Source organism: Lepus europaeus, chromosome 13 (genome assembly GCF_033115175.1).
Source record: "Lepus europaeus isolate LE1 chromosome 13, mLepTim1.pri, whole genome shotgun sequence".
In the NCBI taxonomy this organism is placed as follows: Eukaryota; Metazoa; Chordata; class Mammalia; order Lagomorpha; family Leporidae; genus Lepus; species Lepus europaeus.
This window is the reverse complement of record NC_084839.1, coordinates 67,123,835-67,149,899: the sequence shown is the minus strand read 5'-3', so window position 1 is coordinate 67,149,899 and position 26,065 is coordinate 67,123,835. Positions and strand designations below refer to the sequence as shown.

Sequence of the window (26,065 nt, the reverse complement as noted above, 5' to 3'; positions counted from 1 at the left end):
CGGGGCAGAGCTTGGGCTTGGGGAGCTCTATCTGTGTGGGTGTCACACCTGTTAGAGGTGCGAAAGCCAAGCCCGAAGCCCCTCCCCCACACCCAGGAAGTGCCCAGACTGGAGTGGGAACCTGAACTCATCATCCAAATGACCCATCCCTGCCTCAGCAACCCTTGCTGGAACCTTCTAGATTATCACCCCTGAATAGGCCGAGACGCAGATGAGGGGCTGATCTTCCCGAGGGCCTGTTTTAGGGGGAGGATGAAAACCTGCTTTCTCTTCCAAAATCAAACTCCACCACCAACTCCTAAATCCCACCCCGGGAAGCAAGAACAAGGGTCCCAAATGGATGTCCTCAAGCAGCCTCCAAGACCAAAATGCAAGGATAGGGCCAGGGCGGTGAGAACTCACGGGGCTCTCTGTAAACGGTGCCCACGTCCATCTGAAAGCAAAGAGAGGAAACACAGGTTCGACTCCTGGCACTGAGGGGCTGAGCACACAGGGCGCAAGGCGAGAGTCCCTGAAAGAACACTCGGAGACAGGGCATCAGGGTCATCTGGCTCCCTGTGCACAGTCAGCACAACACGTTCTGGCCGTGGTCAGGGGACATCTCTGTGTCCTCGCCCACCCTGCTTCACTCCCTGGCGCCCAGACTCTCTGGGCTGGGAGGAGACTGGGCGGGGCGGGGCGGGGCAGGGGGTTGCAAGGACACTCCCAGCACAGACAAGACACTGCTGTTCTGAGAGCAGCTTCCTGCCACCGCCCCAGAGCTGCGGCTAACACAGGGAGGTGAGAAAGGCCCGCGTCGCAGCAAACTCACCCGGAACTCCCCGATGAGCGCATCTGTCCTGAGGGAGCGGGAGTCCACCACCTGCACAGACAGATCCGTCACAGGCCCAGACAGGGCCGCCCCCAGCTCTTCTCTCCCGAGCCACAGTGGCCGACCTCAGGGCTCACTCAGCCAGGGTTGACCCTCCCAGGGATGTCGAGCTCACCCCCACTTGACAGGTGCAGAAGTAGAGGCAGAGAGCGACTGCAGGACTTGTACAGAATCGCACAGTCCCTGCTTGGCACAGGTGGCACAGGAGTCCAGACTGGCCAGCTAGGTGGCACTAGCTGCACTAGGTGGCACTGCCTTTTGGGGCCAGGGGCAGGAATGGCTGAGGCCCAGAAAAAGAAAACCTTGGCCAGAGGCAGGCAGGTGGACAAACGAAAAAAAAGACGAAAACCAAAGCAGCTGTTCCAGGACCCTGAGCCGAGGCACGCGCGGATGCTGAGCAGTGGGGGGTCTCCCAGGGGAGCTGCCAGACAGCCTGTGACCCACGGAGCCTACCGGGGCTTGCTCCACACCCACCAGGCACAGGGCTGCAGCCCCGGTCTTTCACACACACACACTCACATGAACATGCACGCACACACACATAAAGCCCTGCGCGTGCCCATGTGTACACGGACACGTATGTGCCTGCACACGGCCGGCAGCAGGACCTACCGTGATGAAGATGGGCTCGTTGAACAGCTCCGCGGGAGAGTCAAACACATTGAAGAAAAGAGTCTGTGGGACGAGAGCCAGGGTGGGTGGGGGTAACTCAGCACTTGCAACCCATGGGTCAGACACGGGGTCAACCACCACCACCCAGGAGCCTCCAGGACTGCAGTCAGGCCGACGCTGAGCTCAGAAAATTCGCCCAGTCCTGGGCTGTCCAGCCCTGACCTCACAGAGGTTGTCACCTCAGGGACAGGTGCCTGGGGACGTGGAGCAGCAGGAGCCCAGGGCAGGAATCAGGGCTGCAGCCCTGTCTCCGTGCCTAGATAACCGACATAAGACCAGGCACATCTCAAGCCACCATTAGCTGGAGGGCCCACCCTAGCCCCCAATGCCCCATGGCTCCCACCTCATTAAAGAGAGGACTGTTCCCCTTGTGAATCCGTGTCCGCTTGGTCTGCCCGGCAGCCGTGACCTTGACCACCGGCTTGATGTTCACCCCCGGCAGCTGGCGCCCTTCGATCACCTGGACCCTGATCTGAAAGCCAGGAGGGCCACGAGCGAAAGGAAGGTCAGGGGTTGGGAGGGCAGGGAGGAAGGGACCACCCACCACGCCCTCACGGGAGTGAGGGCACAGTCTCACTGCTGGCTTCGAAAGGGATTAGGAAAAGCATGAAAGGGCCAATCACGTTCCCCACCAGGGTCCTTTCTGTCTGTGTGTTCTGTAGTTCCAGCAAAAGGCTGCCAGGCTGCTCCAGGGAAGCGACTCACAGAGAAGCCCAGGGCGGCTGGGTCCCGCCCTCCCGCGCTCAGTTCCTGCGGCCACTTGCATAAGCCCCACATGACAAGCCACTGACACGGACACGTGCAGTGGCTTGGGCACTTTTTTTTTTTTTTTTTTTTTTTGACAGGCAGAGTGGACAGTGAGAGAGAGAGAGAAAGGTTTTTCTTTTCCGTTGATTCACCCCACAATGCCCGCTGCGGCCGGTGCACCGCGCTAATCCGAAACCAGGAGCCAGGTGCTTCTCCTGGTCTTCCACGGGGTGCAGGGCCCAAGCACTTGGGCCATCCTCCACTGCACTCCCGGGCCACAGCAGAGAGCTGGCCTGGAAGAGGGGCAACCGGGACAGAATCCGGCGCCCCGACCGGGACTAGAACCCGGTGTGCCGGTGCCACGGGCGGAGGAATAGCCTGTTGAGCCGCGGTGCCGGCCTTGGGCATTCTTAAGGACAGCCCCCTCAGAGGGCAGCCGCGAAGCGAGAGGGCCCATCTTTAGGAGATGCAATGCTTTCTCACACGCTGAGAGGGAAGGAGGGCGCATTTTCATCACTGAACTTCCAGTCAATGAAGACGTCAAGGTCTGTGCTTCCTGTTACTAGGTGACGAATTTTAAAACACGAAACCCAAAACCATCCCAGCAATTCTCACAGGAAAATGACACCATTACTGTTCTCCTCCTCATCAGTGGACGCATTCATTAACCAACTATCTCTTCAAAGACAGCGGCCTATGGCAGGCTATGAGGACAACACTGCGAAGGGGACGACTGATTTCTGTTCTCTTCATTTTGCTATGCAAAATATAAAAAATGCATTACAAAAATAAATACATATTACTTTTTTAAAAAAAACTACATGTGTGGGAAATGATGGTGTGGAAAATAAAATTCTGTCTCCTGGGGCAGCTATAACAGGTACAGCTAGGACTTCCACTTAAAATACCTTGATCTGGGCCGGCGCCGCGGCTCTCTAGGCTAATCCTCCACCTTGCAGCGCCGGCACACCGGGTTCTAGTCCCGGTCGGGGCGCCGGATTCTGTTCCAGTTGCCCCTCTTCCAGGCCAGCTCTTTGCTGTGGCTTGGGAGTGCATTGGAGGATGGCCCAAGTGCTTGGGTCCTGCACCCCATGGGAGACCAGGAGAAGCACCTGGCTCCTGCCATCGGATCAGCGCAGCGCGCCGGCCACACCGGCCATTGGAGGGTGAACCAATGGCAAAGGAAGACCTTTCTCTCTGTCTCTCTCTCTCACTATCCACTCTGCCTGTCAAAAAATAAAAATTAAAAAAATAATAATTAATTAATTAATTAATTTTAAAAAATACTTTGTTCTAGAATGGAGATGTATTTTTCTGATTTGCTGTACTTAATAAATAGAGACTTAAGTTTCCTGTGTTTAACATTAAAAGGAATTCTAATGAGTTAAATATCAGGCAGGCGTTGAGCACAGTGGTTAAGTCGCTGCTGGGACACCCACGCCCCACAGTGGGGCACCTGGCTTGAGTCCCGACTACTCCACTTCCTATCCAGCTTTCTGCTAATGGCTGAAGTAGTTGGATCCCTGCCAGTCACAGGGGAGACCCGGATGGACTTCCAGGCTCCTGACTTAGGCCAGACCCAGACATGGCTATTGCGAGCATTTGGGCATTTGGGGCGTAAACAAGCAGCTGGAAGCGCTCTCGCTTTCTCACTCTCTCTCTCTCAGTCTCAGTCTCTGTCCCTCTGCCTTTCAAATAAATAAAAATAAACAGATTGTTTTCAATTGCGGATCCTGATACAGCAGGTCTGGGTAGGGCCAGAAAGTCTACATTTCTCAGGAGGCCGCGACCACACTTTGTGTAGCCAGGGAGATTCTCCCCGACAGGAAGGCAGAGGACAGAAGGCCGGAATTGCTGCTGGGACTTTTCTTTTTTTGTGAAAAGCAAACCCTTGGGGCTGGGTGGAGGTTTGTCCTGAGACGCCAGTGCCAGCTCAGCCCTGCCAGGGCCCCAGGGAAGCACAGTGCCTCAGGGTCGCAGGCCCGTCCTTCCGAGCAGTGGGCAGGTCAGTGGGCGGCCGGCACTAGCAGCCACTGCTGGGCTGCAGGAGGGCCGGGGTCAGGGCAGTGCCCTGGTCATCACCTGGAAGTCCTGCGGTTTGTCCGACAGCAGCTTTCTGGGCGCCGGCGTGCTTCTTGGTCTCCTGCTCCCAGGGTGGTAGGGCGGAGGGTGGGATGGTGGCTTCTTTGGGGTGGGGGGTGCCCCAGGGCCCGGAGCACCGCTCGGGTCTAGGAATGGCTCTGCCTCGTCGCCCGTGAGCCCCTGGTCTTCGGTGTCTTCCTCTCCTCCTGTGTCTGGGAGGACAGGATACAATGAGCCCCAGGGCCCGTGGGACCCAGCCCAGTGCACCGCGATCCACAGGGCATGGGCACTAACCCAGCGCCCGTCTCCCTCGTCCCCACCCTTCCCCATCAGGGGCCAGGATGGATGAGGCAGAAAGACAGGGAGCTTCCAGCTGCTGAAATTTGAGGGCAGTCAGTCCGTTAGTGAACAGGAAGAAGAGAGAATGGCCCCAGCCCTCCCCAGCCCCTGCGTCCTGCGGGGTGAGCCCTCTGGCCCCCTCGCCCCCTCCCCCCCCCCCCCCGTGAGCTGGCAGTGACAGCAAGTAAGACAGTTACAGGTGGCAAGATGTAGGGCTGGGACCACCCCAGCCCGTGTCTCACCCGCGGGGGCCAGCCACTTCTTTCCAGAGTATCTCGTGTCCACGGTGCTGTCACTGAGCAGGGACCAAGTCTCGGCCCGGCTCTGTCCCCCACCTGCCACATGGTTAGGGCACAGCCCCAGGAGGGACGGGAAGAACTGGGGTGAGGGCGCCAACCTGGGTACTCCAAACCCATCCCGGCTCTCACCACCCTTGGCAGCTGGGCACAAAGCTCAGACAGGGCAGCCAGGTCTCGGGGGACTGTCCCTTCTCACCACCTCGCAGCCAGGGCTGGGAGTCCCCAGACTGGCCTGCCAGACCCACCTCCATATGTTCCCAGAGCACTGGGGGCCTCCGCCCTCCCCACCCTCAATCCCTAGGATCCGAGCCCAGCTCTTGTGCAGCCTGCGGTCGTGTAGGTTCCCAAGTACCCAGCAAGCTCAGGTCTCTATGCTGGGACAGTGCTGGGCCCCAAGACGGTGCTCTCTGCCCCTCTCGCCACTAAGCCCCCACACAGGGCTGGGTCCCAGGGGACGGGCTCAGGGCATGGCCAGACATCTGCTGTGTTTGTGCCTGGCTGCCTTGACCACCAGAGAAACTCCAGAATCTCTGCCACAAGCAGGTGTCCAGGAGCCAACCCGTGAGGCATCCCACCCTCCCAGGGGCCACTGCTGGCAGGCCAGCCACCCTCGCTGGGGTCCTCGCTCAACAGGCCTGGCAGAGGCAAAGAAAGAGAGCTGAGGCGTGCACAGGACTCGGCTAACTCCGTCTGCTCACTCACAAATGATGGAGCCTTTGCGGGCCCAGAGAGGGAGAGTGACTGGCTCCAGGTCACACAGTGACTAGTTAGTGTCAACCAAGACTGGAGCTCATGTCCCCTAACTTCAACCCAGGGCGCTCTCGCCCTCTCCCTCTCTCTCTCTCTCTCTCTCTCTCTCTCTCTCAGAACACTAACTCTTGCGTCACTAAGGCCCTGCTGGGCGTGGGGACAGAGAAGCACTGGGCTCTGGGGTGAGGCCTCGGCGATGGCGTGGGACAGACCCTGCGCTGCACAGCCAGGAGCCACGCAGGGCAGGGCGTCCGCCCCAGCATCCTCACTCCTCCCAGAGCGCCCTCCTGCATGGCCAGGGCTGGGCCCCTCACCAGCCAGTGCATCTGAGTCCAGCAGGATCGGGGTGGGGTCCAGCGGTGTGGCGGGCGGGTACAGGGGCACAGCTCCAGGCAGTGGCGTGTAGGATACCTGCAGGACCAGCGAGGCCTGGAAGACACAGAGGTGGGCAGCAGGTGAGCACACTGGCTCTGGCCACTGCCACCCCACAGCCTTCCTGTCCACAAGGACTGTGCCTCTGACAAGGCTCGGGTTTGTAGGAGGCTGTGGCAAAGCCCTTTCTCCCCCACCAGGGGCCCATGAGCACTGCCAGCTGGTAAAGAGCACAGAATCTGGTATGGGGCTCCACCACCCAAGAGCCTTGTGATCTGGGCAAGAGTGGTACCACCCCATTCCTCAGTTTCCTCGCCTGTACAATGGGCACAGCAGTGGCCATGGCCCCTTCCTTACAGGGCCGGGTGAGAACTAAGTCAGCTGATGGAGCACGTCCTATAAACGAAGCAGGGATCCACTGCCTCCTGCAAGATTATTCAGCTCCAAGCCTAGGCACGGAAGCAACCAGGAACCAGTAAGCCCCAGATCCGAGCCAGGGCCACAACCAGCCCTGCAGGATTATCAGCCACCGCTAGGTGTCGCCACTCGCGCAGCAAACCCAGGCGGGAAATGCACAGCCTCCGCAGAACCCCCAAGGGGCTGCCCTGCTCCTGGAGACGCCGGCTCAGGCAGCCTGGGGTAGGTCTGCGCGGTAGTATTTTTTTCTCTCCACTCCAAGGCAAGTTAGGCTCTCTGGAGAAATAACTAATTCCAGGGCTAGGGCAGGGAAAATACAAGATGAGCCTGAGCTATTTCTTTGGGACAGAAAGCAAGGAAGTGCTTAATGAAAAGAACACACACATCAGCTTTCAGGGGCTCCACCGGCCAAATCAGGAAATGTTAAGCACAAGACAAATAACGAAATAACAATAGTAACAGGTTAATTACTGCATAAAACAGAAATGCATGATCCATATTGAGACGGATGATAGGTAGATGGTAGACGGAGAGATATATGATTGATAGATGAGAGATAGATGAATAATAACTTAATGGATAGATAATTGGTAGATGGAAAAATGAGATATATGATAGATGGTAGATGGAGAGAAATGTGATTGATAACGGATAATAAATTAATGGGCGAGTATATAGGTAGATGATTTGTAGATGGATTAAGTGATAGATTAGATGATAGATTAGATATAAATAGATGGCTGACAGATGGATAGATAGATATGAAGGAGACAAGAGGAGAAAGTTTCTCTTTGGGGTGGAGTGCAAACTGATTAGTGTAAAAAATAACTCATTTATAACATCACCAATTAGCAGCTGTCAAAATAATCAATTTGGGGCCAGCACTGTAGCAGAGCAGGTAAAGTAGCCACCTGCAGTGCCAGCATCCCATATGGGCGCCAGGTCAAGTCCCGGCTGCTCCACTTCTGATCCAGCTCTCTGCTATGGCCTGGAAAGCAGTGGAAGATGACCCAAGTCCTTGGGCCCCTGCACCCATGTGGGAGACCTGGAAGAAGCTTCTGGCTCCTGGCTTCGGATTGGCACAGCTCCAGCCATTGCAGCCAACTGGAGAGTGAACCAGCGGATGGAAGACCTCTCTCTCTCTCTCTGTCTCTCTCTCTCTTTCTCTCTGCCTTTCCTTCTCTCTGTGTGTTAACTCTGACTTTCAATTAAATAAATAAATCTTTTAAAAATAATCAATTTAACAAAAAAAAAAAACAGATGTTATAACTCCTAGTCAAAGGTGGGTTAGGAACAGGATCTTTCAGACATGAAGAATTCCCATGGAATTTCTCCTTGCTGGAAAGGGGAGCAGAGGAACAACTGGTGCACATCCAGCAAGTGCTAGATCAATCAAATGATGAGGGTTACAGTGAAGCGAGGAAGCCACTCCAAGTCTCGCCACTGGACGGGGTACACAGATGTCATCACTTGTGTCACGTTCCCACCAACAATGCACAGCCTAAATCTCGTTCCAAGGAAACACCAGACAAACCCATGTTGAGGGCCATTCTACAAAATAACTGGTCTGTGCTTCCAGAAGCACCAAGGCCACAAGGCTATAAAAGTCAAGGGAAGACTGGGAAATTAGCCCAGGCACAGGAACATTAAAGAGCCAAAGCAGCTAAACACAACACATGATCCTTTGCTGGCTCCTTTCGCTGCGAAGACATTGTTGAAACAGCAGACAGCCAGGAGAGGTCCCTGGCTCAGATGAATACACTACATCCCAGGTGTAGTGGGCTAAGCCTCCACCTGTGGACTGGCATCCCACGTGGGCACCGGTTCACGTCCTGATTGCTCCTCTTCCAATCCAGCTCTCTTTGATGGCCTGGGAAAGCAGTAGAAGAGGGCCCAAGTGCTTGGGCTCCTGTACTCGGAGCCCAAGCTCCGACTCGGAAGAAGCTCCTGGCTCCTGGCTTCGGATCAGCCCAGCTCCAGCCATTGCAGTCATTTGAGGAGTGAATCAGCAGATGGAAGACCTCTCTCTCTCTCTCTCTATTTCTCCCTCTCTCTGTCTATAACTCTACCTCTCAAATAAATAAAATGTTTAAAAAAAAAGATACTTCATCAGTGGCCATCTCCTCGTTTGGAGGACTGCACTTCTGTAAGGGGACGTCCTTACAGAAATACAGCCAACACCTGGGGGTTGGCAACTTGGTCCCAATGGTATAGGACAGAAGACTCTTCATACCATTCTTGGTGAATTTTCTCTAAGTCTTAAATTACACATGATAAAAGGCTTTTTTTTTTAAAGATTTTATTTTTACTTATTTGAAGTTACAGAGAGGGGTAGAGCCAGAGAGAGAAAAATCTTCCATCTGCTGGTTCACTCCCCAAGTGACTGCAACAGCCAGAGCTAAACTGATCCAAAACCAGGAGCCAGGAACTTCTTCCAGGTCTCCCAAACAGGTGCAGGGACCCAAGGACTTGGGCCATCTTCTGCTGCTTTCCCAGGCCATAGTAGAGAGCTGGATCAGAAGTGAAGCAGCCGGGACTCTAACCAGTGCCCACATGGGATGCCAATGCTGCAGGCATGGGCTTTAACCCACTGCACCACAGCACCAGCCCCAACAAAAGGTTTTCAAAATCTGAGAAACCTGTTTCTGCTGCAACCGTAAGAATCTTGCCTAGTGGAGACAAACGAAGCCCTCACCAGGGTCCAGGAGCTGGACGCAGTTAGGACCCACTATGAAACTCACAGGCCCAGTGCCAAAAAGAAAACAGGGGTCCCTTATTCAGAAACTGTGAAGTTCAAGATGGCCACAGCAGAGGATAATGCCGAGCATGGCCACAGCCTGAGGACCAGCCTGTGGGGGTCCTGGTTTTGCGGGCAGGTGACAGTGAAGGACTGGAGCCCTGCCAGATGTGTCTGGCCTCACACAAACACACACACACACACACACACACACTCCTGAGCCCTTCACAATCACATTTACACATCCGGCACCTGCTAGGGCCAACTACCGTTCATGACACTGGGGATAATTCTATGAACAAAACAAAGGCCCCTGTTCCCGTGACGCTAATGTCTTGGCAGAAGAGACTGACCAAAAATAACAAGCAAAATAAATAAGTAAAAAATAAAATACAGGGGCCAGCGTTGTGGTACAGTGGGTTAAGCCACTGCCTGTGACACCACATCCCATATGAGTGCTGCTTCCAATCTTGGCTGCTGCTCTTCTGATCCAGCTCCCTGCTAATGTGCCTAGGAAAGCAGTGGAGGATGGCCTGGGTGCTTGGGCCCTTGCCACTTGTGTGGGAGACCCACATAAATTTCCAGGCTCCTGGCTTTGGCCTGGTCCAGCCCCGGGCTATTGAGGCCATTTGGGGAGTGAACCAGTAGAAGGAAGATCTCTCTCTCTCTTTCTCTCTCTCTCTCTCTCTCCCTCCCTCCCTCCCTCCCTCTCTAACTCTGCCTTTCAAATAAGTAAATGAATCCTTTTTTTCTTATAGATCCTCACCAAGGATCTATAGGGATACAGGACTTGCCCATGGTTCCCACCAGGGTCGGGATACCCTAGCTTCACCATGACAGCAAAACTCAGCCCCTCAGGGCCGGCGCTGTGGTGGAGCAAGTAAAGCTGCCACTTGCACTGGCGGCATCCCATATAGGTGCTGGTTTGAGTCCCAGTGCTCCATTTCCAATCCAACTCCCTGCTAATGCACCTGGGAAAGCAGCAGGGGATGGCCCAAGTGCTTGGGCCCCTGCATCCACATGGGAGATCCAAATGAAGCTCTTGGCTCCTGGCTCCAGCCTGGCTCAGCCCCAGCCATTCTGGCCGTCTGGGGAGTGAACCAGTGGAGGGAAGATCTCTCTGTCTCTGTAACTCTGCTTTTCAAATAAATAAATATTGAAATACACACACACACACAAACACACACACACACGCAACCCCAGTCCCCTTCTCCTGATAACTAGAGCTGAGGTTCTCCTCCTACAGCATGAGTGTGAGCCCTGTGCATTCCCAGACCACACACTCTCCGGCTCAGGCCCCTAATGGGACCCTCCACAGCAAGGGCCCCACCTGATAGCCCACTCCCGGGGTCTTGAGCCATAGCATCACTGTAGGTTATCACACCACACGGCCACATCAATCACATGTCCAAAACATGGCACCCCCGGATGGTGTAGCCTCTGCCACCCATATATGTCAGCTTGGGGTCCACAGTCAACAAGATCCACAGAACCCGGGCTCCTGCCTGCCCTCCACACTCAGAGGGTTCAGGAAACCACAGGCCAACCAGGCAGATTCTCCCAGGCCGGGTGCTGGGGTCCTCTGCCCAGCTCCTTTTTCTCACAGGCTGTCTGCATGGAGATGTCCATCTGTGAGCTCTGCAAGACCAAGCCCTAGACCAGCTCCTGCCCCTCCCTCTGATACACACTGAGCAGTGGACAGGCAAGGCCTGGTGTGCCTGGGCCTGCCTTGCTCTTCCCACAGGCCCCGCAGAAGCTGGGGCGCGGCTGGTTGTGGACGTTCGCGATGCCAGAAGAAAACCCAGGGACTCATCAGAGTGTGGCCCTAGCTCACCGCCAGTCTCTGCTCCCAGCGGTTGGACACTTTGGGCCCAGTGCACAGTGAAGTAGGCGGCCCCCTCCTGAGACGCAGGGGAGAGCACCAGCGGAACGGCTGACCCAGAGTGCCTCCCTCGCCAGCTGCCTTGAGGTCTAGAATTGCTCCATGAGTGCTCCGTGCCTGTCCGGCTGGGTTTGGACCTGGCAGGGATCCCTGGAGGGGTAGCTCCAGAGGCCCAGGAAGTCCTTGGCTGTGGGCAGTGTGAGCAGATGCAAGGGCTCCAAGGGAGGACAGGCTCAGTGCACACAGCACTGAACCAGAATGTTCTACCAGCAGGCCTGGTCTGAAGGGGGGTGGTGGTGGTGGATTCTCCTAGGAAGTGGCCTCTCCCCATCCAGGAAGCAACGCAGCCATCACAGGCCTCAGTGACCTTGGGAACAAGTCAGACCGGGAGTGCAGCGAGCCAGGAGTCCGTTCCAGTCCCTTCCGCCACGGGCAGTTCAGGAGATGCGCTCTGGGGCACGTCCCTGTTCACCAAGTCACTGTGCAGTCCTCTTTTCCCTGGGTCTCAATGCTCAGTGAAGTTCCATTGAGCTTGGTCCAGACTGGTCACTTCCTCACTCGCCCACCCAGACCACCAAGGGCCCCAATGTCCACACACACACACACACACACACACCATAGGACTCTGCAGCTCCATCCTATCACCGATGACTCAGGATCCAGAACCCCCAGGTCTTGTCAGCAGGAAGTGACTTCCAGATCAATGGTTCCCGGGGCATCCTGGGAGGTGGGGCTGACCCAGAGGGAAGGTCAGGAATCTCAGGGACCAGGAAGAATGAGCCCTGAGGGCTATATTTAGCTCACTAAAAATAACAGGAGCCAGAGATGAGGCTGGGAATTGTCTGCCTGACCTGGGAGAGCCCTGGGAAGCTGGGGGCTGGGGCGGGCAGGACAATGCAGGAACTGGAAGGGGGTCTAGCAGGTCCTGGGAGCAGGGGAGTGGGCTGTCTATCCCCCTTCCCTTGTGGTCTGTGACCCAGGTGACTCAGAGAGTGGACTGTCAGGAGAGGACGGAGTTCTGCCAGGGAGCCTGGGGAAGACACTGAGAGGCTGCGTAGCTTGGCCTAGGCAGGCAAGCGAGACCTGGGGCAGGCTGAGCTGGTATGAGGCCAGGGCTTCCCCCGCCCCTCCCACCTCTCCCAGTCCACAGTGTCCCTCCTGGCCCCCCGAGCTCTGTCAGGGAAGGAGAGGCTTGGCCCCTGAGAGCTGGAGTCTGACATGGCTCTGGCATCCAAAAGGCCAGGCGTTGAGAGGGAGCCACCAGGCCAGGCCGCAGAGCAGGGCCACCAGGCACTTACCCCCGTGGGCTGCTGCTTGGTGTCCAAGAGCGGGGCATTGAAGCTGGCCGACAGGCTGGGCGTGGCGAGGACCTCCCGCAGCGGGACCTTGGCCTCCCCCAGGAACCTGAGGAGAGACAGAAGTTGAACGGAAAAACTTAACCCAGTGCACCCTGGCTCTTCCCTGGAACCTTTGCCACCACCACACCAAGTGGAGCTGCCTGGCCCACTGTCACCTAAGATGTGCACCCCCTGCCCCTGCCCCTGCCCCTGCCCTCCTACTGCCAGCCAAGCCCCTGGGGAGACATCCAGACATCTCTCCTTCCCAGAGTTGGGCTTGACCTCTTTCTGACCCTCCCTGGGGCCCAGCCACGCCCCTCCCCACCCCAGCTGGGGATTGGCTTGCCATCAGACTCCACAGTCCTCCTGGAAGCCCACCTCACCTGTGCTGCTTCTGCCCTGCAGCCCCCATGGCCCACGTCTACAGGGGCACCTCTCCTGGTTTCCCAGGACCTGACCCACAGTGATTCCAAAGGAAACCTTTCCATCTTCGGGACAGGGAGAAAAAACCCTGGGCCATGGGAGGCAGGTCCCCACAGACACCTGAGGGGAGGGAGCCCGCTCCTGGGCTGGCTCTCAGCATGAGGGTGAAGGGAGTCTCAAAAGGGCCCTGGGTGGGACCGGTGTGTGGCATAGTGGGCTAAGCCTCCACCTGTGGCACCAGCATCCCATATGGGTGCTGGTTCGAGTCCCAGCTGCTCCTCTTCCAATCCAGTTCTCCGCTATGGCCTGGGAAGGCAGTAGAAGATGGCCCAAGTGCTTGGGTCCCTGCACTCATGTGGGAGACCCAGAAGAAGCTCCTGGCTCCTGGCTTCAGATCAGCCCAGCAGCCCACTGGGCCTCTCCCTCTTTCTGTGGCCCTACCTTGAAACTGTTAGGTAGAAGTCAGAAATTAGCCTGTATGTGAGAGAGGCCTGAGGAAAACAAAGCCTCTGCAGTATCTCACCTTGAAGCAGCCTGGGATTTTGCACTACAAAGTCCTGCCCAGACCCCTACAACTTCACAGGTGGTCTCAGCCTTGCCCCCAAGAAGAATCCTCTCTCCTTGCACCAAATGGGTTACCTGGCCTGAGGACACTGACAATAAAACCTTCACACCTTCCTCCAGGGCAGGCACACTAGGGGAGGCTCCGCTGCCCAGGGCCAGGTGGGCCCCCCAGTCTGACAGCACTGAGTAGTGAACTGGGAGGAATTTCACCCAATGCACACTCAGCAAGCCCTTTGTTCTGCAGGAGGAGAAGGAGGGGAAGGAAGAACTGGACCCCCCTCCTTTGTAAGCCTCAGGTGCATTCTCTCCATTGACCATGTAACCCTGCTTTCCCGGCCTCAGTGACTGGGCGCTCTCTCTCTCGGATTCTGTCGCATCCATTCTGACGGACGTCCCACCCCATTAAACCTTGCTACCTTGCTTACCACTACTCTCCGTCTCACGTCTGAATTCTTTCTTACACGAAGACAAGAAACTATCCCACTAGTCATCGCTAGCAAAATAAATAAAATCTTAAAGAAAAAGAAAAAAAGGAAAAGAAAGGGGCCCGAAGGAAAGGGGCTGTTCCTTCGCCAAGAGCCGAGCATGCTGCACACTCTGCACCTTGGTGGCGGCAGCGCCAACAGAGCAAAAGCTGTCCCCCTGGGGTCTGCTCCCTGGGCGTCAGGCCTGCCCCACCCCACACTGCGAGGCAGGAAGCCTCGCCAGGCCAATGAGCAGCTGCAGCTGCACTCCTGGATGCATAAGGAGTACATGATTTGTTCCCTGGGATCAGTGATTTGAACATGGGGTCTTCACCACCCCATGAGATAAATCTGCACCCTTGGTTACAATGAGGTACCTGTCCCATGCAGTAGGATGACATTTATAAACACACACACACACACACACAAACCAGAAAATAAGAAGAATTGGCCTGGATGTGGGAAAACTGGAAGTCTTGTGCACTGCTGGTAGGGACAGGGAAGGGTGCAGTCACCATGGGAAATAGCATGGCAGGGTGCCAGTTCAAGTCCTGGCTGCTCCACTTCGGATCCAGCTCTCTGCTATGGTCTGGGAAAGCAATGGAAGATGGCTCAAGTCCTTGAGCCTCTGCACCTGTGTGGGAGACCCAGAAGAAGCTCCTGGCTCCTGGCTCCTGGCTTTGGATTGACCCAGCTCTGGCCATTGCGGCCATCTGGGGAGAAAACTAGTGGATGGAAGATCTCTCTCTCTCTCTCTCTCTCTATGCCTCTGCCTCTCTTTAACTCTGCCTTTCAAATAAATAAATAAATAAATCTTAAAAAAAAAAAAAAAGAGCATGGCGGGTCTTCAGAAGGGTTCAACAGGGAGTTACCGTGGGACCTCTCACCCCACTACTGAGCGCGTGCTGGAAAGAGCCGAAGTCAGCGAGCGGAGCAGACATCTGTACACCCACGTTCTAACTGCATCATTTGCATCATTCACAGAGCAACCAAGTCTCTAGGGAGGACAAATAACCCAGCAAAGTGTGATAAATACAGACCATGGAAGATCATTCAGTTTTAAAGAGGAAGGGAATTCTGACACACGCTACAACATTGATGAACTTTGTGGACATTATACTGAGTGAAATGGGTCTGGTGGAAAAGGGGAGATGCTGTTTGATAGTACTTACGCGAGGTAGTGACCAAATGTATAAGGCAGGATGTAGAATGCGGCCACCGGGGGCTGGGCAGGGGGCAGCAGAGGATGTAACTGCTCAGGGGGCACAGCCATTCAGTTTGGGAAGAGAAAAGTTGGGAAATGGAGGGTAGTGATGGCTGCACAACACTCTGAACACACCTAAAGCTACTGAGCTGTACCAGGGTCTTCAAAAATCCATGAAAAATGCAGATTATGAAAAAAAAAAAAGCATGGGTTTCAAAATCTTTGGCTAAAAGTGAACTTGTCATTCGATGTTTCCATGAATTTTTGAAGTACACTTAAAAAAATTGTTTGAAATGAGTGGGCACTGGGTGCGGTAGATAAAAATCTCTGGGCTTGAGGGTCAGTTCTTCTGATTCTGCTTTTCTGCTGAGGCACACCCCAGGAGGCAGTGGGTGACGGCCCAACTACTTGGGTCCCTGCCACCCACAGGGGAGACCCAGAGTGCCTTCCGCGCTCCCGGCTTCAGCCTGGTCCAGCCCTGGAGGTTTCGGCATTTGAGGAGTGAACTAACAGTTGGAAGATCTCTATATATCTGTCTCTCTTCCTCTCCCTCTGTTTCGGTGCCTCTCAAATAAATAATAAATAAACGTATAAATACCCAATAACTGCAGAATACACATTCTTTCAAAAAAAAATTGGCTAAGACAGCAGATTCTGCTGCGGATATTTTACCACGCACACAAAATATTGCGCTGGCTGCTTCTACGTGTTTCTCGCCAAGAAGATCCACCTCTCTTGGACCAGCAGCCTGTCACCTTACAGGTGCCCTTGCAAGCAAGACAACTTTTCTGATGTTCTTTAAAGGAGGACGTTCAGTGCTACCTATTCAGGGGTCTAAAACCCCTCGTTTTCTAAAACGTGAGCTGCTTTGATTCAGATGCCTTTGAAGACGTAGATTACGTGCACCACGGTTTACTGAGCTCCGGCTCCTGAAGCACGCTGTGCCAGAGGCCTCTGCTGCCAGAACGTGCCCAAGATCAAAAAACCCAGCCTGCAGGTGGAGGGGACCCATGAGTTCACAGGACACCGGCGGGCAGAGTCGCCCCATCCTCCAGGGGAAAGCTGGGGCACACAAGGGGACCTGGTGGCCTGGCCCTAGAATTCGCGTCTCCAGATTCGTTGGGCAGCGTGGAGCCTTCTGGCCTGGGAGGTGGGTGGGGATGGAGGCTGGAGCTTCAGCTGGGGAGCCCTGGAAACTGCAGGCAGAGTGGAGCACCGACCAGGGCAGGCCTCCCCTACCGCCTGGGCTGGGAGAATTCCCGGAAGTGGGGCGCGGAACAATGGGAGGAAACGCAGAAGGCCGTGCTGGCCCCACCCCTGCCAGCCAGGGCACCTCCGGGCTGCGGGCTGCCGGAGAGCCAGCCAGCGGCGAGCAGTAACCCTTGTTATTTCCTCCCTATATCTCTCCCTCGCCAGAGGTCCTGGGGCCAGCCCCTCCCCCAAGGGAAAGCAAAGGCTTGGGGCTGGCTGCCAGAGGCTCCACGAGAGACAGGCTGTGGGACGGGATTCGGATGAGACAGGAGGCCAAGGAACAAGTGGGCAGCACAGAGCCTTGAGTGCAGAGGTGCGAAGGCCCTGGGGCCACTCCGCAGTGGTCTGCCCACTTACAGAGGATGGAGGAGATGCCCTCTAGAAATGATGGGCACCACCCAGTGGCCGGCCACAGGGCCCCAGGATTCAATAGGGGCCAAATAAGAGGAGGGAAGGCCTGGGGGCCCCACACAGGGCCCTAGCTACCAAGAGCCTGGCCAGGGGGAAGCCCAGCCTCCCCAGATCTGGCCGTCTCTCGGTTCTCTTTTGTGCTGGAGCCACTGGGATCTGGGGGCTGAGAGTCGCTGCCACACGGAGGAAAGACAGGTCAGCAGTGGGCACAGGGGAGGGGAGCAGCTGGTGTGGGCTGTTTTTAAAGTTTACTGTTTTTAAAGTCTATTACTAGGGCCGGCGCTGTGGCGTAGCAGGTAAAGCTTTGCCTGCCACACAGGCATCCCATATGGGCACCAGTTTGAGTCTCAGCTGCTCCACTTCTGATCCAGCTCCCTGCTAATGCACTTGGGAAGACAGCAGAAGATGGCCCAAGTGCTTGAACCCCTGCACCCATGTAGGAGACCTGGAAGAAGCTCCTGGCTCCTGGTTTTAGACTGGCTCAGCTCTGGAGGTTGCTGCCATTTGGGGAGTGAACCAGTGGATGGAAGATTCATTCTCTCTCTCTCTCTCTCTCTCTCTCTCTCTCTCTCCTTTCTCTCTGTAACTCTGCCTTTCAAATAAATAAATAAATCTTTAAAAAAAAATAATAAGCATTTTGCACAGCAGTTTAAAACACGTTTGGGTGCCCACATCCCATATCAGAGTGCCTGGTTTGAGTCCTGGCTCCTCTGCTTCCAATCCAGCTTCCTGCTCATGTGCACCCTGGGAGGCAGCAGGGGATGGCTCAGGTTGTTGGATCTCTGCCAGTCACATGGGAGACCTGGCTCCTGGCTCCTGGCATGGGGCTAGTGCAGCTGTGACGGACATTTGAGGAGTGGAACAGAAGATGAGAGATCTCTGTCTCTCTCATCTTTCTTTCAAATAAATAAGAAATAAATTAATTTTTCAATGTAAGGTTATTAAATTATTCAAAAATGTAAACTGTCATACAAGACAGACTATGGAAATGTTCCACATTAAAGGAGGCCATGGAAGTCTGAGGACTAAATTCAATATGGGACCCTACAGGTATGCTGAAGGCAGAGGGAAGGGGGGAATATTATTTAAAAAAAAAAATGATTGAGTCCATTGATGGGACTGGAACATAAACCATAGATTTAAAGTATGAAATCCGCTTAAATTTACTCAAGTTGATAACTGTACTGTGGTCATGTGAAAGAATATTCCTATTCTTAAGAAAGACACTCTGAGTATTTAGGGGTAAGAGGCCATGATGAATAGAACTTATCCTCAAATTGGGGGACAGAGAGACAAAGAAGGAGAGAGGAGGAGGAAAGGAGGAGAGGAGGAGAGAAGGAGGAAGGAGGGAAGGGAGAGGAGGGAGGGGAAGAAGAATAATAAAACAAATGGAGTAAAATGTTAGTGACAAGTGTATCTCAGGGAAGGGTCCATGGAGGTTTTTTGATCTATTTTTGCAACTTTCTATAAGTCTGAAATTATTCCTTAAATGCTGCAGTAGGGGCACCACGTGTCAGTTGCTCATTCTTTATCTTTGAAACCAAGAGAGCAACGTGTGGACTAGAACTCTGAGAGTGCGTGCTACAGCTCAGCTCAGCTCAGCTCAGCGGCACGGCCCCTCCTTAGATTCCCTGGGTCAGGAAATGAGCACACTCACAGAGGAGCCCCGCCTGCCCCAGCTGTGCGTGCCTGGCACTGAGGGCCGGGAAGTGAGGGACACCAGCACATTCCATCCCCCTGAGCCCTCTGGCCTCTGGCAGCCTTCCTGCCAGGATCTCATTCCCCAGGGGGCTGCCCAGGGGGACTCGAAATAGTTTTCCACTTCAGTCCTGAGGAACACAAAAGAAAAATCCCTCTGAAATCCAGGGATGTCCTGGATAGAATCCAGGGCAAAATATAGTTATTAAAAAAAATCCTTGAAAATAAGGATATGGCTGATGCTTTTGAGCCTGCTGAGAACAATGGGATGGAGAACTGAAAATATTCTCATCCACAACAGCCCGCTTAGGGCTCCAGAAAGGGGCGGCAGCTCAGCCATGCCTACTTGACCAACTCTAACAATGGCAAACCATGCTCTGCCTTTGTGACTGTGTGCCTACTCGCATACTGGGGTGCCCACACCCGTGGGAGGAGGCACTGGGACAGAGCAACTGACAGGTGATAGGAAGAAAAATAGCCCCTGGACATAAAGCAGACCAAGGGTTAACATTCCCCATAAAGTCCCAAATACGCTCAGATTCCTCTAACAAGAAAAAGACGAGCAACCCAAACATAAGGATGAGTCGTTGGCAGAGGAAGCGCACATGGGCCACAAGCGTGAGGAAAGATGCCCACCTCAGGGAAACACGAAGTGCAGGAAACCCTTCTGTTGTTTTTGACACTGATGGGTAGCTTAAATCAGGACATTTTTTAAAAGCAACTTGGCAGAACCAACCAAGAGTTTATAGGCTTACACCCAGTAACCCCATTCCTAAGGCTGCATCCGAAAGCCAGCACAGCATAAGGGACCAGCGTTGTGGCGCAGCAGGTGAAGCCCTGATTAGGAAATAGGTTCAGAGAGGCCCAGGTCACAGGCAGTGGCAGGATGGGACCCTCAATCCCATGCCACTGTCCAGCCCGAGCCCAGCACTGGTAGACACCTCGGGGGGACTTAGAGCACCTGCCCCTCCCAGGACAGAACCCCCCAAGTCGCATGGGCACACTCTAGGTGTGGGTGATGGGCACCAACCAGCCAGCTCCCCATGCCTCCCACAGCACCCCGTCCAGGTAGCGCTGCTGCCCTGCAGGACTAGAGGCAGGCTCCTCCTCCCAGGAAAAGCGCCACCTGCTCTCAACAGATGAGACTCATTATCACGGCAGGCACCAGGCCACCCTCACTTCCACCCTGGGACACCAAAGCCTATCCAGGAGACAGCCCCTAAGCCAGAGGCTCCCCTTCCCACGTTGTCCCTGGCAGCCTGTGCTGGCTGCCCTTGTCTTCTGAGCAGAGCCTGGGCCATCCAGCAGCATCCACTAAGCCACAGGCTGCCCGTAGGAACTGAGATCTCACCCCTTTTCAAGCCTTGGCTGGTGAGAGGGTCAGCAGGACTGGAAGTGCCTGGGCAGCACAGGGGGACAAGGGAAAGGGACAGGGCAGGCAGAACTCGCATGAGCACCGTGCTGTGGCAAGTTCCTTCCATGTGCTTTTGCACTTGACTTAATACTCCCTAAGAATGGAAGAAACAGAGGCTGTGGATGCTGGGGACCCGCCTACAGCTACACAGCTATTGTGCCTACACCCAGCTCTTCTCGAGGTCCACGCACACTCATAACACTGGACCAGCCCATCACTCAGTGCGGGATGGGAGCGGGAGCCACTGAAGAAAGGAGGAGAAGGTGTGTTGGCGCTCAGGGAGCTCCTGAGCTGCCGCCTGGGCCCCCTGCCAGGTGCAGGTGCCACGACTGACCCTGAGACCATGCGAAAGATGAAGGCAAGCAAGAGTCTGTGTGTAGGTGAGAAGCCCCTTCATGCCCCACTGGATAAAGTCACCAGGTTGCTAAAAGGGAGTGAGTGAATCCCACTATGTCAAAGCAAAGGTTACTGCCAATACCTAGAGAGAAGCGCTCTTAAAAGTAACCACGTGCCTCCTAATGAGGCTAGGGATATCCCAGATGTCCTTATACTGCTTGACTAAAGCAAAGGGGTGAGGGATGGGCCATTGTTACAACACAGCTGGTTAACATCCTGCCTGCTGTGCCAGCATCCCATATTAGAGCACTGGTTTGAATCCCAGCTGTTCCACTTCTGATCCAGCTCCCTGCTAATGCACCTGGGGAAACAGCAGAAGATGGTCCAAGTGCTTGGGTCCCTGCACCCACGTGGGAGACCTAGAAGAAGCTCCTGGCTCCTGGCTTCAACAGTTGCAACCATTTGGAGAGAGAATCAGCTGATAGAAGAATCTCTCTCCTCTCTCTCTCTCTCTCTCTCTCTCTCTCTCTCTCTCTCTGCTGTTTGTTTCATTGGTTAGGCTGACAGCATTGTCAGAGATTCCATTTAAAACTGCCACTGAACTGAATTCATTTAATGCTTTTCCTTTTCTTTCAAAATTTAACATGTCAGGTAGTCACTCTTGTCACCCCGGATAGGATTCCAATGTTCAAGGTTTTAGGGTTTTAATGTTTCTAGTCTGGTGCTTTTTCTCCTTTCATGCATAGAGAGGAAGCAGTGGGAGTTCTGGGGTGGGGCCCTTACAGAATTGCCTTGCAGGGCCCCTGCCCCACCTCTGCACCTCCCGACAGGCTGCTGTCCAGTCTGCTGCCCCATTTGCTGCTGGAGCCACACCATGGTTCTGTCACTTCCTCACCTGCTGGTGCTGCTTTGACTGCCTCTCATATTCTTCAGATACTTACAGATCTAAGCTTAAATTTCAATTCAGTTTAATCACAATCTAATTTTTTATTTTATTTTAAAGATTTATTTATTTGCTTGTGAGGCAGAGTTACAAAACAGAGACAGAGGGAGAGACAGAGCAGTCTTCCTTCCGCTGGTTCACTCCCCAAATGGCCCCAGTGGCCAGAGCTGGGCCAATCTGAAGCCAGGAAGGAGCCAGGGGCTTCCCTCGGGTCTTGTGGGTGCAGGGGCCCAAGGACTTGGGCCATCTTCTACTGCTTTCTACTGCAGGCCATAGCAGAGAGCTGGATGGGAAGAGGAGCAGCCGGGACTAGGACCAGTGCCCATATGGGATGCTGGCACCATAGGCGGAGGATTAACCCATTGCACCAGTGAGCCAGCCCCCCACAATTTAATTTTTAATCACTAGAAATGCAAAACTGCAAAAGTGTTTGAGAAAATAAAAAAAAAATTACACTGAGGAGCAGGCATCTGGCACAGCAGTTAAGACACTGCTGGGAACACATCTAGTCCATATAGGAGTGCCTGAGTTTGAGTCCCAGCTCCGCTGCTGATTCCAGCTTCCTGCTAATGTGCACTTTGGGATGCAGCAGGCAATGGCTCAAGAACTTGGCTTCCTGTCACCCACATGGGGGCCAGGATTGAGTCCTAGGCTCCTGGCTTCAGTCTGACCCAGCCCTGGCTATTTCAGGTATTTGAGAGTAAGCCAACGGATGAGATTCTTTCTCTCCCCCCTCCCCTTTCAAATAAATAATTTTTTCTTTCTTTCTTTCTTTTTTTTGACAGGCAGAGTGGATAGTGAGAGAGAGAGAGACAGAGAGAAAGGTCTTCCTTTTTGCCGTTGATTCACCCTCCAATGGCCGCTGCGGCCGGCGCATCTCGCTGATCTGAAGCCAGGAGCCAGGTGCCTCTCCTGGTCTCCCATGCGGGTGCAGGGCCCAAGCACTTGGGCCATCCTCCACTGCCTTCCCGGGCCATAGCAAAGAGCTGGCCTGGAAGAGGGGCAACCGGGATAGAATCCGGTGCCCCAACCGGGACTAGAACCTGGTGTGCCGGCGCCGCAAGGCGGAGGATTAGCCTGTTAAGCCATGGCGCCGGCCCAAATAAATAATTTTTTAAAACCCCAAAATGCACACCTTTTTGAAAACATTACTCTTAGGTAGTTATAAAACAGAAATTTCTGGTAAATTGGAAAGATCAGGGAGTTAGCTTTTCTGCGAATTGATGTTTGAAGAATTGACATGCAGCCAACAGGCTGTGCAACGAACTAGTCATGCTGGGAACTGGTTCTCAGGTGGCTGGCTGCCTGCAGGAGCTACAAGGCACCCTCAGAGGCCAACAGGAGGGCCCCAAAGTTCAATGCACACACACACACACACCAGCCTCCAGCCCTTGGGCGGCCCTGCCCTACCATCCCCCTGAGGCTGGTGGGCTGTGAATGATTCATGTGCCCCAGTCTCTGCTCTCACGCTGCCTACGGGGTCTCAGCAATCTGCGCATGGGGCTGCACCACTGCTGAGTGCAATCCAGGAAGCGGAACACGCGTGTCCTCCTCCAGGTGCCCGCAGTGGCCAGACTCACCCGCCTCTGCCTCCTTCAGTTCTCTCAAAGGCCGCAGCAGCAGGAGAGCTGAACTCTGCAGAAGGACTCAGCACCCCTGGGACTCCCAGGGGGTTCGGGGACATCACGCAGGACACCAGGACCTGCCCTCCAATCACAGCTGCACCATTGCTTATTTGAGGAAGCTGCTCGGTCCCCTGGAGCCCCAGATTCCCCATGAGTGCAACAGCAGCCAATCCCCTCTTCCCTGCAGCACAGGCAGCTCTCAGCTTTACCCATGGCCAAGGTCCTGAGGCCACAGCCAGGCTTTCCCTCAGCACCCCCTGGGCCAGGCCCATGAGAGGCAGCTCCCTGGGGCCGAGATTCTCGAACCCACAACCACTACAACCCTACCTGCACCTTCGAGCCATGGAGTCGCCCTCTGGCCCCCCTCACCTGTTCCTCCCCATCTTCTCATGGTCTTTGACCACCACATGAAGCTCAGAGGTCTGGTCCAGGGGAGTGCCCTTGAGGTCCCACTCGAAGCCCTGGAAAGAAAACAGAAAAAGCATCTTAACCTGTGGCCCTCGAAGAGAAGAGACCATGTTTGGGCCACCCTCATGCCTCTAGGCCTCAGAGCAGACCCTGGGTGCATGAGAGAGATTAGTGAATACTAATCATTCACCACTGTCCATGAAAGAGTCTACTGGGGGGCCAACACTGTGGCGCAGTAGGTTAATCCTCCACCGGTGGCACCGGCATCCCATATAGACATCAGCTCTAGTCCTGGCTGCTCCTCTTCCAATCCAGCTCTCTGCTATGGCCTGGGAAAGCAGCAGAAGATGGCCCAAGTACTTGGGTCCCTGCACCTGCATAGGAGACCCCGAAGAAGCTCCTGGCTTCAGATTGGCACAGCTCTGGCTGTTGCAGCCATCTGGGAAGTGAACCAATGGATGGAAGACCCCCCCCCCTCTCTCTCTCTGTCTCTTCCTCTCACTGTCTATAACTCTACCCCTCAAATAAATAAATAAGTCTTTTTTAAAAAAAAGAGTCTATAGGATGGATGGATGGATGGATGGATAAATGGATGGATGGAAGGGAGGGAGGGAGGGAGGGATAGAGAGAAGGGAAGGAGGAAGGGAGGGATGGATGGGAGGGATAGGATGGAAAGGCAGAAGAGAGGGAGGGAGGGAGGGAGGGAGGAGGGGATGGAGGGAGGATGGATTAGAGTTCCAGAGCTTTAGGGGAGATGATGAGAGGTGAAGCAGAGGAAGACAGAAGACAGCAAAATTCTCACTGCCCTCTCTCTCAAGCCAATTCTAATCCATCCCCAAGAAGCCAGGCCAGGTGAGTCTTCAGGGTCCTCAGGGACCAAGGTCACCATGCCCATGCTCTTCCTGAAGCCAAGGCTCTGGCGGGCAGCACAGGTTAGGCCCAGCCCGAGGCCCCATGACCCTCATCAGAGCGAGGCTCCTGTGCATCCCCCAACCCCATGTGAGGCAGTCAGGGCTTCCGAAGAACCCCACAGGAGCCACATGTGCAAGCTGATGAAGGGTACAGACAGCCCTTGGCAACCAGGGAGGGCTTCGGGAGGAGGTGGATTTTGGACAGGGAGAAGGGGCTGTGTGAGGGAAGGGGACAAGAGAGCCCAAACACCCTCTGCCTGGCCGGCCAGAGCCAAGGGGAAACAGATAAAGGTTCCCCCACTCCACTCCTGGTCACACCCACACACACAGGACATGTCTCCATTGTCCCTGTGGTCCAGGCCCCAGTGCAGGAGGATTCCATGGGTACTGGGCACTGAGAAAGCCAACTGTTCTGAGAGTCCCTAGCCTGTTCTGCGGGGGGCAGGGTGGCTCTCATACCTCATTCCACACGGGGTTCACGCTGTTCTTGATGACCTTGGTTCTCTTCTTCACCCCTACGAGAGAGACACAGGGAAGTGAGGACACGCGGCCCACCCGGCACCTCCTACTGGGCAGCTTCCATCTGAGATCTGTACTTTTGCTCAGCAGCAAGGAAAGCTTACAAACTCAGCAGGTTTGCCTGAGAATCCCATCAGTCCACGACTAAGGCCCAGTGCCCAGCACACGGCTCCTCCCTTCCTCTCCCTCACCTGCATCTCCCTCCCCCTCTCTCTCCCTCCTTCTCCTTCTCCCTCTCCCTCTCCCTCCCTCCCTCCCTCAGCCCTAGGACCACAGAACAGCAGTTTCATCACCATTGAAAAAGAAACCCATTGTTTGCATCTTCTTAATGAGCTTGCTATTGCCATTTTTGACCTTCAATAAAGGGTTTTTATGCTAAGTGTTCTGATTCTAAAAATGAAGTCTTCTGAGAAAATATTTCTTTTATTTTTTAAAAAATATTCATCATCTCAAGTAGCTGGGTTCCTGTCACCCACGCAGGAGATGCAGATTGGGTTCCAGGGCCCTGGCCTGTGCCTGGCCCCAGCTATTGTGGGCATTTGCAGAATAAACCAGTGGATAGAAGATTTCTCCCTCTCTCTCTCTCTCAAATAGAAATGTAAAAAGGAAACAAGCATCTCCATAAATTGTCTGGTTCCACTTGTACAAAATGCCCAGAGTGTGGCCCCTGGTGACAGAAAGCAGAACAGTGGTTTCCTGGGGTTGGAGGACCACAGGGAAGCACGGGGATGGGAGTGAGTGAGGAGTGGGTGAGGGGTTCTGTCTGGGGAGATGACAATGCCCCAGAACTAGAGTGGTGATGGGCACCCAGCACTGCCACCTGAAACCACCTACACTGTACACTGCTAGTTAGAACAGTGAGCTCCGTGGTGTGTGAATTACACTTGCACTCATACAAACCCTGCCCCACCCTAGGGCTGGTGTTAGGCCATAGCCAGAATCTCAGCTGCTCCACTGCTAATGCACCTGGGAAAGCAGCAGGGGAGATGGCTCAAGTGCTTGGGGCCCTGCACCCACGTGAGGACATCCAGATGGAGTTCCAGGCTCCTGGCTGCAGCCTGGCCAAGCTCTAGCCATTGAGGCCATTTGGGGAGTACATCAGTGGATGGAAGATCTCTCTCTCTCCTCTCTCTTTCTCTCTGTCTCCTCCCCTCTCTCTAATTCTGCTTTCAAATAAAATAAATAAATATTTTGGTTTAATAGTTTTTTTAAACTTTTATTTAATAAATATAAATTTTGAAAGTACAACTTTTGGATTATAGTGGTTTTTTCCCCCATAACCACCCACAAACCATCCCATCTACTACTCCCTTTCCCATCCCATTCTTCATTAAGATTCATTTTTAATTATCTTTATATACAGAAGATCAACTTAGTATATACTAAGTA

General features: G+C 54.3%; 1 protein-coding gene across 17 annotated transcripts in view; it reads right to left on the bottom strand.

The window, feature by feature from the left end:
• DYSF (dysferlin) overlaps positions 1–26,065 on the bottom strand; it is a 189,343-nt gene that overhangs the window by 141,282 nt on the left and 21,996 nt on the right. For 9 of the 17 annotated variants that reach the window (XM_062209628.1, XM_062209632.1, XM_062209630.1 and 6 more), the window contains 10 exons: positions 24,617–24,672; positions 23,208–23,299; positions 12,467–12,572; positions 6,075–6,189; positions 4,954–5,046; positions 4,373–4,584; positions 1,887–2,015; positions 1,484–1,546; positions 812–862; positions 403–433 (listed from right to left, as the gene is read on the bottom strand). In XM_062209628.1, coding sequence (XP_062065612.1) covers positions 403–433; positions 812–862; positions 1,484–1,546; positions 1,887–2,015; positions 4,373–4,584; positions 4,954–5,046; positions 6,075–6,189; positions 12,467–12,572; positions 23,208–23,299; positions 24,617–24,672 — 948 coding nt within the window. The remainder of the gene's footprint in view (positions 1–402; positions 434–811; positions 863–1,483; positions 1,547–1,886; positions 2,016–4,372; positions 4,585–4,953; positions 5,047–6,074; positions 6,190–12,466; positions 12,573–23,207; positions 23,300–24,616; positions 24,673–26,065) is intronic. The other 8 variants (XM_062209634.1, XM_062209641.1, XM_062209639.1 and 5 more) reach the window with 1 other exon arrangement.